This window comes from Raphanus sativus, unplaced genomic scaffold (genome assembly GCF_000801105.2).
Source record: "Raphanus sativus cultivar WK10039 unplaced genomic scaffold, ASM80110v3 Scaffold2857, whole genome shotgun sequence".
In the NCBI taxonomy this organism is placed as follows: Eukaryota; Viridiplantae; Streptophyta; class Magnoliopsida; order Brassicales; family Brassicaceae; genus Raphanus; species Raphanus sativus.
This window is the reverse complement of record NW_026618164.1, coordinates 1-13434: the sequence shown is the minus strand read 5'-3', so window position 1 is coordinate 13434 and position 13434 is coordinate 1. Positions and strand designations below refer to the sequence as shown.

General features: G+C 38.7%; 4 protein-coding genes and 1 long non-coding RNA gene across 5 annotated transcripts; 1 reads left to right on the top strand and 4 right to left on the bottom strand.

Annotated features, from left to right (window-relative positions):
• Positions 1–59: 59 nt before the first annotated feature.
• On the top strand, positions 60–851 carry LOC130506069 (uncharacterized). Its single transcript, XR_008941883.1, has 2 exons — positions 60–470; positions 594–851. It is a non-coding gene; the product is annotated as an uncharacterized LOC130506069 (long non-coding RNA).
• A 190-nt stretch (positions 852–1041) lies between these two features.
• LOC130506070 (NDR1/HIN1-like protein 13) lies at positions 1042–1993 on the bottom strand. The gene has a single exon (XM_057000680.1). It carries the CDS (start codon positions 1966–1968, stop codon positions 1042–1044), a length of 927 nt encoding a protein of 308 aa, XP_056856660.1. The 5' UTR covers positions 1969–1993.
• Positions 1994–3492: 1499 nt separating this feature from the next.
• LOC108843966 (leucine-rich repeat protein 1) lies at positions 3493–6057 on the bottom strand. Its single transcript, XM_018617131.2, has 6 exons — positions 5708–6057; positions 4858–4929; positions 4545–4688; positions 4250–4321; positions 4071–4142; positions 3493–3908 (listed from the first exon to the last, which is right to left on the bottom strand). Exons 1-6 carry the CDS (start codon positions 5929–5931, stop codon positions 3836–3838), a joined length of 657 nt encoding a protein of 218 aa, XP_018472633.1. The 5' UTR covers positions 5932–6057; the 3' UTR covers positions 3493–3835.
• A 2726-nt stretch (positions 6058–8783) lies between these two features.
• Positions 8784–10084, bottom strand: LOC108846409 (uncharacterized). Its single transcript, XM_018619639.2, has 2 exons — positions 9524–10084; positions 8784–9388 (listed from the first exon to the last, which is right to left on the bottom strand). The coding sequence occupies exons 1-2, from the start codon at positions 10062–10064 to the stop codon at positions 8919–8921; spliced, it is 1011 nt and encodes a 336-aa protein (XP_018475141.1). The 5' UTR covers positions 10065–10084; the 3' UTR covers positions 8784–8918.
• A 462-nt stretch (positions 10085–10546) lies between these two features.
• On the bottom strand, positions 10547–12904 carry LOC108844006 (BTB/POZ and MATH domain-containing protein 5). The gene is made up of 4 exons (XM_018617191.2): positions 12313–12904; positions 11731–12076; positions 11365–11653; positions 10547–10995 (listed from the first exon to the last, which is right to left on the bottom strand). The coding sequence occupies exons 1-4, from the start codon at positions 12711–12713 to the stop codon at positions 10799–10801; spliced, it is 1233 nt and encodes a 410-aa protein (XP_018472693.1). The 5' UTR covers positions 12714–12904; the 3' UTR covers positions 10547–10798.
• Positions 12905–13434: the final 530 nt, after the last annotated feature.

Genomic DNA, 13434 nt, shown 5'->3' with positions numbered 1-13434 from the left:
TTTATTTTTTGGTCATCACTCCATTTTCCAATCCATTTCCAACTCCATTCTCAATTTTGGAGTAAAATATGGAGTGGGGTTGGAGATGTCTTTATAGCCTTGTTTCCATTAATTAGATAGATACTTTAAAACTTCCATTTCTTGGTCCAGTTCATAAGTTTTCTGTGCGTGGTACAGGTAGCCTAATGTCCTGAAATCATCATCAGCGGAACAAAGAAAGATGGACGCCTTGGCAAGTGATTTTTCAGGCACATTCTTGTTTGATGAAGAACTAGATCTTGTTTATTTGACTTCGTATAAACTCTCTTAAGTTTAAACCCCCAATATCACCAATATTGATATTGTCTACACGTCTTCAGTTATGGTCTGGAGAAGCAATTCGACGAGGACCTTTACAAGGACTTTGTCTTTGAGCAGCTAACACTTGACTTCTACCTCAAGGGAAACCTATATGGCTTGGAGAAATATTGGTAAGGACTTTGTTTGTTAAGATTACGGCTAAATAATATGGGATTGTGATTTTTGGTGATGTCTCTTAGAGATTGGGTTTAGTGGCGCTGTCCCTAATAGACAAAAACTCGTCTGTTGTGCAGGGCATTCCACCATTACCGAGGCCAGAAAGAACCGATAGAGAAGCGCCCTGAGCTAGAGAAGCTACTGAAGCAACAGGTGTTACTTGAGAATATTATTTAGATAGTACTTTCGTAGATTTGTTTCATCTTTAGCATATAATTGGCATATATTGTTTCTGTTATGTTTTATGTTGACTACAAGTCTACAACTCCTCAACTTGTATACAAATGAAAACATGAGCTTCAAAATCAAATGTAAAGAATTATTTTTGTAGGTTAGTGCTACGTTTGACTACTAAATTATTCAGAATACGATTTCATTTCCAACTCATCAAATTTTACTCTCATTCAATAAAAAATAATAACGAATCAAACAAAAAAATATAACAGTAATAATAATACGAAACCGAACCAAAGAAAAAAAAAAAGAAGAAATAAATAATTCGAACAGAAACAACTTTGTGAAACATCAAATCAGTCTTATGTCTTCCGTAACGCAATCTTCCGTTATCACAGTTGCTGATGACGCCAGTTTGTCCACTGTTACCTTGCAGTCCACGGTGACGCCCATCGTCCACGTCGTCACGGCACCAACCCTAAACCTAATCGGCGCTTTAACACTCACGTCAACCCGCACTTTTCCTTTCTTCTGCTCCTCCACGAGATCTCTCCGCGACGAGCTCGTTAGCTGGATCCTCGACCCCTTCAACCTCGTCACCGTCACCGTCACATTCTCAGCCGGCTGCTCGAACGCCGTGAACTCGCCGTCACCAAGTCTGATCCCCTCGTGAAAAATCTCGACCGCGCTTCCTCTCTCGTACACCAAACCGAGCTTACCGTTAACGTTGTTGCACCGCATCTTGAGTCCGATCACCGGAGAGAAAGGAGACGGCGACGTGAGGTTGATCCCGGCGACGGAGACTCCGCTCACGGAGAATCGCGGCTTATGCGGCCGGCAAACTAGAAAAAAGATCCCCACGACGAGTGCCGCGAGTAAGCAGAGAATGAGTAACGTGACGACGAAGTAACAGCAGCAGCATCGGCAGCGGTTGTGTTTCTGGCGAGAGAGGTCCTCGTAACGGCGTGCGTTCTCCGGCGGGGGGACGCGGTAGATTTGCTCTTTAGGGAGTTGAACGTGGTAAGTCCCCGGCGGTGGCGGCTTCGATCTTTGAGAGTCGATAGAGTATAGGCTCGAGGTGCTATCGATGCTGTATAGAGACCGATGCTTTGGTCTGTGGCTGCCTATGTCTTTGTCCGTTGTGAATCCGCCGGAACTTCTCGGCGATCGTTGGTTGACGCTGTCGTTGCTGTCGACCGATGGACGTATGTTTTTGTCGGGTTTGAATCCGCTGCCGACGGGGTTTCCTGGGCATCGTTGAGTGTTGTCGTCGGCCATGTGTGTGTTGTGGTTTCTTGATGAAAAGAGGGAAGAAGAAAAAGAGTTATGACATGGAGAATGAATATATTGATTTTGTGGCTGATTGTTTGGGGAGTAACAAATCATTTCTGAAATTATGACGTGATTGCATGAATATTATTTAGGGGATTATATGAGGAAATTATTAATAAGTATTTTATGATTAATGGTAATATAATATCCCGTAAATTTACAGTTTTAGAAACTTATCAGAGCACCCAAACGAAAGAGAATGGAAAGTAATTATGAAAATAAATATCGGTGATTCGAAACTTTCCAACTAGGCCTGGGCGTTCGGGTACCCGTTGGCGTTCGGATCGGGTTTTTCGGATTTTCGGGTTTTCGGGTTTACGCTCCTAGGTCCCATAGTAAAATTTCATTAGTGCGGGTCGGGTTCGGATAATAACACTTCGGGTTCGGTTAAAAATTATATTGCATCCTAAAACCCATAAAGTAACCATATATCATTCGGGTTCGGGTTATATCGGTTCGGTTCGGATATAACCAAATTAAAAAAAAACAAAAACTTAAAGAAAAACATAAAGAAAAACAACTAAATTAATAAAAATTAATCTATCATACATAAAATTGCTAAAATAACAATAAAATGTTAAATCAAGTATGAAAACAAACATTATTTGTAAACAATATATATTATATTATAGAGAATAGACTTGTTATTCCAATGAACAAATTATAAATTACTTATTTATAACTAATTGTATACTTAAAACATTTTTAATATTGTTAATATTTATTATTATATATCATATTACCACAAATATTAAATTTAATAACTAAAATACTTATATATATATTTCAAAATATTTATATTAATTATTAGTTTCGGGTTTTTCGGGTAACCCGTTCGGGTTCGGTTAATAACACTTCGGGTTCAGATATTTTTTATACCACCTTACAAGACCCGTTCGGATATTTTTACATTTCGGGTCGGATAACGGGTCGGGTTTTTTGGTTCGGATTCGGTTCGTATTTCAGGTTCCGGATTTTACGCCCAGGCCTATTTCCAACAATAAGAAAATAATGAAGCTGAAAATAGTTGAAATGAACAAGGAATATATAGAAACAAAAGATTTGGAGACGCGGAATATTAAGTACGTTATGACAGTGAAAGATAACTGGACTTTTAATACTCCAGTAAACTAAAACAAATATAGAATTTAAACAAAATTAAAAAACTGTTGCTAAAAAAAACAAAATTAAAAACTAAACAAGTATAAATATATTTTACCATAAATGCAATATGGCTAAGCATAGTAAATATCAAGACTTGAAGAATAACAATCGCCAAAAGATGAGTTGTAAATAATAAATATCCAGAACAACATCTACGAGACACTCTGATCAACTCTTGAATGTAGTGAAGTGGATATAAACAGTTGCTTACAATTTATACATCTGAATTTGTTTATAGCACAATCATTAATTATAGTTCAATTCTCTTTGTTTCAATAATAATGGTTATAACCCAAAACATCATGGTGGAATCAAACTGAATATAGTAGTTATCAAATAAAAAGCAAAGGAAGTCATAGATCTTACACATACATATGTTAATGCAAACAAGGCAAAGGAACTTGATACCAAAACCAATGTTACATCTTAGTGTCACACACACGATCCTTACAGTAACCTCAGTCTTTGGGCGGTCAGTCTTAACTGAGACAGATGGATTACAGATTCTCCGACTCTTTTTTTTTTTTGGCAACTAGGACATATATATATACTCAGTACATATTAATAGTTGTGATATTTGATAAAAAGTGGTGAAGTGTTCTTCTTACAAAGCTCACCCCCCAGTTCTTGTTTTTTTTCAGATGTTGTTTCAGTTGCAGTTGGTGTCGTAGCTTGCAAGACCAATTAGTTCCGGCCCCTCCAATCGCGAATTGTTCTCAAAGCTGCACCATTGTTTTTTGAGTTATTTAGGAAAAACAAAAAGCTCATATGCAACTTTAACAGAGACTACTTTAAACTGCACAGGCGCTTTTGGTTTCATTTAATTCAAGAAAGTTCTTGGCTAAGGGATCAAAAAGGAAAAAAAAAAAGAAAACAAAACTTACTTCTGCAAAGGAATGTGTTCAAACGGTCCTCCTGTTGGGATGGTTCCACACAAATCATTGCTCGATACATCACTGAGACAAAGAAGATACGTTGTTAGGCAAAAGAGCATAGTAGATAAAATGTAACAGAGCGTTTTGCAAACAAGCTAAGAAAATGAAAAAAGAAAAGCTGAACTTACACAACTTTGAGGCTTGGGATTTTCGTGAGTTCTCTAGGGATTGGACCAGTCAATTGGTTGTCATTGAGTCGTCTGGAACATTAAAACAGTTCCATTAGAGAGGCAGGGGGTATGAAGAAACAGCATAACAAGAAGAATCAGGTATCGAGTCATATCAATCACCACGATGAACACTTAAAGCATTAAACTTTTGAGATACAGATAAAAAAACTACTTTCTTTACTCCGCATATAATTTGCAACTCTCAATAAAACGAGTAATACTATTCATTCAGTGTAATGTTAGAACAACTTACAGAAAGACCAGAGACTTGAGTTTCCCCAGAGAAGTAGGAATCTTCCCAGTAAGATTGTTGTTGTAGAGATCCAAGCTGATGAGGCTCTTCAGGTTTGCAAGTTCAGAAGGTATAGTTCCTTGGATGTTGTTCTTGTACAGCTCCCTGTGTCAATCATAAGACTATTACATGATCAAATCTCATAGTGGGCATGCTTTATGGTATGTAACTTTATTTCCACTATCTAGTTTTATTATTACAGCTGGTACTGATTTAAAAAAAAAGTTAAAAAAATTTCGATAAAGTAAAAGCCAAAAGATGTGATTTAACTTACAAGTACTGTAGATGTTCAAGCTTCCCAAGCTCAGGTGCAAGATGTCCAGAAAGGTTTGAATTACCCAAATCCCTGGCCAATAAGATTAAAAGACAATAATAAGATTAAAATGAGATATTAGATACGCAACCAGTTGTTGACGATTCCATTAAACAGTTCTGAGAGATAAAACGGGATGTAATCAAGTACAACCGAATCCAAGATTCTTGTAAAAAAAAAAGTGTAAGAACTCACAAAGTAGGGAACAACAAAAGCATTATTGAGAAAATCATGAGTTGTAACAAGCAAAAGTTGAACTATTGGGGATTCTTTCGTGGAATCCAAAGACTCAGAGAGAGATCTACACTGTACAAAAATAATAATAATAATAGGAAGCTTTGGACTTCCTCCTTTTCATACTGGAAAGTGTTTTGATGAAACCTTAAAGAAACCAAACTAAAGTTAAGAGACAGTTTGATGAAGAAGTGTTCCTGAATCATGACAAGATAAAACTAAATCCCAATTTGACTTTGACATGAGTAACAGAGAAAACTAACATCTAGTGAAGCAATTTACAATTACAAAATCGTACTATTACTATAGCACAAGAATCATTCTTAGCTCTTCTCAAATTTATAAGCTTTAAAAGGTAACAACAAGTCAAGTACGGTCAACTTTATCTTACATTCTCCCACAACAGATGACCAAATACAAAACCCACAGTTTCGATTAAAAAGGCTTAAGATCATCATGTTAAAGCTCAGACATAACAAAAAAAAAAAGATAAAAGCTTTATAGTTGCAATCCAATTGTATCAATAGATTCTTGGCGAATCAACTTTGACCAAACATGAGATAAGAGAGGAGCTTACACACGAGTGACGCGGTTGTCTTGGTTACAGGTGACGTGGAACCAGGTACAGGGGTTAACAAGAGTGGGATCCCAGCTCTGGAGAACATGGTCTGGGTCCGATAAGCTCCTTCGTAGAGCGTAAAGAGCGTCTCCCTCGGAGTTTGCCTCCACGAGGTGAATCAGAGCTAAGGTTAGAGTTAGATACGCTGCGAGGAGCTCCCACTGAAAGTTTCTGGACGCCATGTTGTGCTTATCGGAAAGGGAATTGGAGTAGAGTGAATTTAGGGTTTTCGTTTCCCCCTTTTTTCTCACACTTTTTGTTGGAGAGAAAATCGATTATGCGATTTGCGTGTGGGGAACGACGAAGAGACAAAACTACTCCTACTTTTGTCTTTTTTTATTTTGTACATTTAAACTTTTTCTAAATTCCTGTCTTTTTCCTTTTTATAATATTTTTCATCAGTTTTTTTTTAAAAAGCGCTCGTATTTGTGTGTATACTAACATTTGGATACAAATCTACTTTGTTTTATCTCTATTTCTTCTTGTGAAATAAATATTGATTTTCATGTATTTATAAGAAAAAATAATATATTTTCATATTTACAATGAAAACAGTAAAAATATTATTTAAAAGGTATAAATTAGAGCAAAATTGTACTTTTTATTTTCCAAAATATCAGAATCTATTAGAAATGATTTGAATGCACAAAATATTCCAAGAGGTAGAATACAGAACTTAAATATCTAGATGGAAAAGTCTATGTAACTCTCTGTTTTTGGTTTGAAAAAGTCTTGTAAAGTATTTAGTCAACAAAGAAAAAAGACTTGAAAAGTAACTTCGTTGGTCAAAGAAGTAAAGAGGTGTTGTTTGGCGTTGGTCAATATTTGGAAACTAGAGTGCTTCGTTGTGCACACACACACTATTCTTGTGGTATTGTACTATCAACGTGACAATTAGATCTGAATGTTGTGATGATGGTACTCACTTTTGCGTGGGTTGTTACAAACGCTTTATCGTTCAATCGATGGAATGTGAGTTTTGTGCACTAACGAACAAAAAGAAAGAGTTGTTGAGTGCAACTTGACAATTTTACAAAAAAAAAAAGTCAATGATATTCGATTCTCTTAAGATGGAATCTGATACGACAGAACACATACTAACACTTGAATGTCGGAATAATCAGTAACTCTACTCCACTTGGTCCTATTAAATAAAGGGATAATGGTAGCTGATCAAATACAATTGGGTAGAAATTGTCTTTTAACCTGAAAATTGAAATCCAATGTGAAAATTTGAACACATTTTTTATTTAAGTCTTCAAGGTTATGATCAGGATGCGAAATTGCGAATGATGGTCCTTGAATAAGTTCTTTTTTTTTTTAACAAAGTTCATGAATAAGTTTAGGCATGGACATCCGGGTCTTCGGGTCGGGTTTGGATCGGGTTTCATCGGGTCCGGGTCTTTCGGGTCCTCGGAATTTAGACCCATATGGGTATTTATAATTTTCGGATCGGTTCCGGGTCGGGTCTTGTCGGGTCCGGGTCGGTTCGGATCTAGAATTTCAGTACCCGTAAAACACCTATAATATTCGGATATTGTTCGGATCCGGGTCGGTTCGGGTATATAAAACCCCAAAAAATTCGAAATACCCAAACTGGACCCGAAAATTCGAAAAGTACCCGAAAAATCATAAAGTACATTAACATTTACCTAAAATCAGACCTAAAAACTCAAAAAATATCTGAATATCCAAATTATATTTTCTGAAAATCTAAAATTACACTCGAAATTTGAAATTATACCCGAAAATACGAACCTAAAACTTAAAAAAAGATTAGAAATACCAAAAATATACCCAATCACCCAAATATACCTAATATATAAAATAAATCTCGGTTATTTCGGGTACCCGATCGGATCTCGGTTCGGATCCGGGTCTTACCTGAGACCCACGGATCCAAAATAAAAAGACCTATGTGAGTACTTATAATTTTTCGGGTCGGTTCCGGATCGGGTATTTTCGGGTCGGTTCCGGATCGGGTCCTCGGGTCCGGGTAAAATGCCCAGGCCTAAATAAGTTCAGAATTGTCTTCACCGCAAAAAAAAAGAGTTCAGAGTTGTTTTTTTTTTTCCTATCAATTTCAGAATTGTCTTTATCTGGTTTGGGATTTGTGTATGAATAACCGGGAACCAAAATTCTTATGAATCTGGTGGGCTGGACTTTCAGTTGGGAGGCCGAAAAAATCTTATGAATCTGACCTAGGAATTGAAGTGTTGGACTACTATGAACTCATTGGCGTTCAAAAAAAAAAAAACTGTGAACTCAACAGCATGATTGGTTGAATTGAAACCGGACAAATTACTGTGGTAATCTAGGTTTCTTATAACCAAGACTTTTTTTTGTTCGTGTGTATGTGTGGATAATGTTGTGTTTAAAAAAAATATTAACGTGATCTTCGGTTGCGTACCAAGCAAGTCTTATGTTTTTTTTTTGTGGAAGAAGAAAGCTTTAGATGAGAAAAACAACAAACCACGAGAACTGGTACATATGTAATAATGTGTCTACATTTCTGAAATTTTGAAATGTGTTTGTGTTAACCTAACATCAATCTATTTCCATTTAACATCAGGATGGACAAAACTAGCATAGAGTAACCTTTAGAGATCGGTGACAAGTGCACCTTTCAGCTCGTCAAACGCAACCACTTTCTCCTCGTTACCTCCAAAAAGGCCACAGAGGAGATAACTCATTGTTGACAAAGTCTGTGATCTGAATGTGAACTTTGAGAATTGATGGAGACTTAAAAATCAAAGAGGAGAGGCTTGTGTCTTTTTAAATATGAATCAATATGTTTATCTTAGACTTCTTATATTTATGGAGACAATTAATTTGCTAATGATTTTGTTTCCCGGAGATTTTTAAGTCTAGAGATTTATGCAAATTGATGTTTTTAAGTCTAGAGATTTATGCAAATTGATGTTACCTGGCAGTCTGAAACTCAACTGCTTATATCGAGAACAATGCAGTGATTCCTCCTCCAAAAGAGCAGCTTGGTCTTGACACACAACATTTCTCTTCGCAAACGACAACAAACAACAACAGGTTGCATATTGGAGTGGGTGCAATCGAACATACATGGTTTAAGTTGACAAATCAAAGTGGTTAATTATCTTTAAGATAGAAAAGAAAGCGTTGTCCGAAAAAATAAAAGCAAAAACGATGAGGTTCAAACAGACAAAAGGTTGTCGTTTGATATCTCAGTCTGATCAATCTGGTTCTTAGGATCAAGAGCCATCTCCCTTAACCGGAGAAGACTCCCAGCAGCCAGAATCGCCTTAGGGTTAATATCATGCAGCGCTCGTAGATACAAACTCTGACAAGCTCTACTCGCCGCCTCCGTCACTTCCCTATCTTCCACCTTCGTCCCCATCAAGCAATGCCCCAAGATCCTCATCATCGGCTGCACGAGCTCCCACGGCAGATGAATCCGTCCACCACCACCGTCTTTCTCAGATCTCGCGACTACACTCTCTTCTTCAGCGTGAGGGATCATCACAGCCCCGTTTCCCCCCGCCCACTTCTCGCAGGCCTTGCAGAAATCGAGCTTGGACTCGCGCGACATCCTCGAGATCTCGCTGTAGTAAAGCTCCAGCGCGACGCCGACGATCCTCGCTCTGCGCGTGGATCTCACGGTACCTGTTAGAGGAATCATTGAAGAAAATGATTCTGTTATTTCTGTTACAGAGTAAGGACTCTGTTTATATACATGTACGAGAACCGGTTTATTCGGTTAAATACTGGTTTACACTTAAACCAACTATACAATTTTACCGTGTGGATCAAGCGTTGAGGAGACGACGGCGATGTTGAGACACGTGGAGTTGTTTTTAGAAGGACTTTTGGACGACTCGTGGTAGATGCTGGGGTGGGAGAGATCGGGGATGTTGACGGTTACGGCCTGACCGGCGCGTGAGGTCGTCTCGTGCGCGTAGAGAGCGAGTAAGACCGCTTCGAATCCGGCTTGCGGTTGGCGGAGAGGGACGCGGGAGAGGTAGAGGCCGGCGATGAGAGGGACGAAACGGAGGACGAGGAGGTGGAGGAGAGGCTCCGCGGACTGGAAGGTGTCGTAGAGCCAGCGGCAGAGGTTGTTATCTCCCGCGCCTGAGTCGGGGCGGAGGAGGAGAGATGAGATCGCGGCGGAGACGGAGGCGTCGTCGAGGAGGAGGGAGATCGTAGAGGGGATGGTTGTGGTTGTGACGATGGAGGATAAGGATCGTATAGCTGTTTGACATTTGGCGTTGGAATCCGATTCGTTAGCCGCGGTGGTTTGTGAGTCTCCGGCGGTCGTCGGAGAAGGTGGAGAGTCGGACATTTTTGGTCGTGGAGGTTTGATCGCTTGTGAGAGAGAGAGGACGTAGGCTAAGCGTTGAGAATGTAACGCAGCGAAAATAGGATCAAATGTTTTGCACTTTTGTAACGTTAATACAGTTGACCAATGTGTCGTGCGGATCTGCATCGTTCGATATGTTTATTGTACCGCTGTAACCGGTTATGGTCCAATAACCGTCGTTTAGGCTTCGAGCTAGCAGACTTGGGTCTTACGATTGAATGGAAACCGAGAAGATTTGGTTATAGCTCTCTTTCTCCAACTCATACGTTTTGGAAACCGTTGACTTAAGTTCATTCATAATGCGCACCAACCATCACATCACCCACGAGACATTTGATCTAAGCTTTAACCAGCTAAACATTATTGTCTCTTCCTTGATTGAACAGAGACCATAACCGGCTGATTAGGAATACACTTCTTCAACAGATACAGGTCTATCTCATGATACAAAAAATGTTCTGGAATTTATGGGAATTGAAACTATTATTTATAGCATGAAACATTATGAGATACACGTACACAGGAATACATATAAAACTACTACTACAAAAGTGAAAGGTTGATTCATATTTCACTATCATAGAGTTAGGATTCATATTTCAAACTAGTAGCCCCGTCCACAAAACCTTGTAAACATTGGAAAAAAAGGTATACAAAAGCAAACTATATACCCCCTCCTCTATGGTTATTAACCTGAGAAAATGCATACTGAGGCTCTAGGTGGTTCGTTGTCTAACATGTCGACTGCTGGTATCTCCACCGCCGTCTGATAGTTGGGCCCACACGCTCTGAGACTTGGCTGCTCCAGTGCTGTTGCTGCTTTCCTCGTAACCAGCCACCGCCTTCAGAAGCTCGGACTGGAGAGACAGACATTCATCCTTGAGCTGCTGGTAAGCGTCTGTCTCCAGAACAGCTGCAATATTGAAGCCAAATTCACACACATCAGAAGATCGATTATACACTTTGATATGCATACTAGTGGTGTACATATAAAACAGAAGACCAAACAAAAAATGCGTCAACTGAAATGTAATGTGTTTATAATCAATTGGTTTATTATTTTGAATCCCAATATGGTAAGTCGAACTAAAAGTGATAATGTACTGTACTACTCTTACCGAAGAGTACTGATCTAAAACTGAACCAAGTTCAAACTCAAATTGCATGTAACCAAACTGAACTAAACCGAATTGCAGAGATTCTAATTTGTTTCCATTTCTATAAGACCAAATACATAGTTAAACCGTAAACAAGATTGTCAAAAAAAGAAGAAGGAGCATACCTGCTAGGTTCTCGGCAGTGAATTTAAGGCAAACGTTCTTTAGTTCTGTAGCTTTATATCTGTCAGCCAATGCTAAGATCTTGGCTACGGACTTTACTGATACACCTTTGCAGATGTGAGATTCACACAACAACCTGAGCCTATTCAGGTTATACTTGTCAGCAGCTGCTAAAAGCTTTACAATCAATGTCTCGTATATTTCAGGCAGCTTTATGAGGTCAAATGTATGAGTTGTCACAGTCTCCACATCTTCCGGAAGAGAATCTTTATACATGAATTGTAGCAAAGCCTGGAAGGAACATAAAATAAATATAGGTATGATTTTGAACAAACTGAAACAAGTAAAGAAAAGCCACAATGATCTACCTTAAAAACCTTCGGTTCCAGATCGTTGATTGTAACCTCTGTATTGTTTCCTTCAGGCTCATTGAAAAATTTAGACTTGAAAAATGGAGATCGAGCCGCCAGTACTAATTTATGAGCTTGAAACTTCTCGCCAGCAATGTCGAAAGTGACATCAGAACCTTCCATGCTATCCAGTAAAACTCCAAAATGTGATCCAAGTTCTGACTCAGGGACGCGAACAGAGTGCAACCGTGGGCACTGTACCTCGGAAACCACAACTCCAACCGTACAGTTGATTATCAGGCAATCGTCTTTGAGAAAGTCAGATGTCTCAAGCTGGGTACGTCTGTAGAAACGCTTGTATCCCCTAATCAAACCACAAAGAAGAAAAGAGAATCAAAAGGATCAGTGTAGTATATTCTAATTCAGATGATCAATGTCACATCTTTCTCTTCTTCATTTTACTATCCAAATTTAGCAAGCTACCATAGAATTCAATCACAAAGGATGCGCAGCTAGAGATAAGGCAAGCAAAGCTATAAACCATAGATTGTAATCAAAGATAAAACTTAGAATCATAAGCAGCGAGTGTGATTATCGTACCACATGCTCCCTTTGTATTTGAGAGTATAAGGCCCACTATCAAGCGACCGCTCGAAATGGCTATGAACCTTATGATGCCCCTTCCCGCTCTGGTCAACGAGCGCGAGCTCGAAAAGCGCCCTGACTTCGGTGCCTTCGCTAGCCAACGCGACGAAGACCGACACGTAAGCGGAGTTATCCTCGGGGTTCTTGCCGTCCGGGTAGAAGAAGATCCCCCACTGGTAGCCTCCGACGGAGAAGTTATCGCTCGCGATGTGCTTCCCAACCCCCATCCCTTTCGCTAATCTGTAGCCCTGTATCACGAACTGGTGCGAGCCGTTCACCGTCTGCGTCACCGATTTGGAGCTCGTCGGGGATGAGACCCGATCCGGATTCGATCTGTGGATCTGTGATCCGGACATGGCTTTTTTGAAAGTTTCTTCGCGGCTGGTTTGAAGGTGGGATAGCGAGGAAGATGAAACCTATGCTGATTGAAGAAGAAGATTAGGGTTCTCAATTTCAATTTTGGATTTGTTTCCAGAGAGACCGTTAAAAAGAGAATCGCGAGAGGGAAGGGATAGTAAAACAGAACGTCTCCGATTGTGTATTACTTGCCTCTTTTACCACCACCATAGGATAGGAGAGCTACTACGAGGGGTGTTTGGTTGTGGGGTTAAACCAATATTATTTAGAACCAGACCGGTTATCAGAACATTTTTGATTCATGGATTAGTATGTGGCTCAACCGAATTGAATTGAATTTAATCATAGAATAAATAATATCTTATTATATAAAGCTTGGTTTTCAAAGTTACTAATTAACACGATCGCGACATGTGTCAGTTATATATTTAAAATTGTGACATGTGTTAAAATACATATAAGTAAATAAAATCAATCTTATCTTTTTTAAAGATTAAACCAAAAATATTTAAAAGACTATTTAATAATGCTAATTTTCCTTTATTCAAATCTTAATTTAAAAGGTCATAACTAAAAAAATTGTCATTTAAAAACGATTTAGAAAAAATAATTATTATTAAACCAAAAAATGTAAAAGGCTGATTGATGCTAATTTTTTATTCAAATCTTAGTTAAAAAGGTCATAAACCACAAAAAAAACTTATCATATAAAAATAAAGA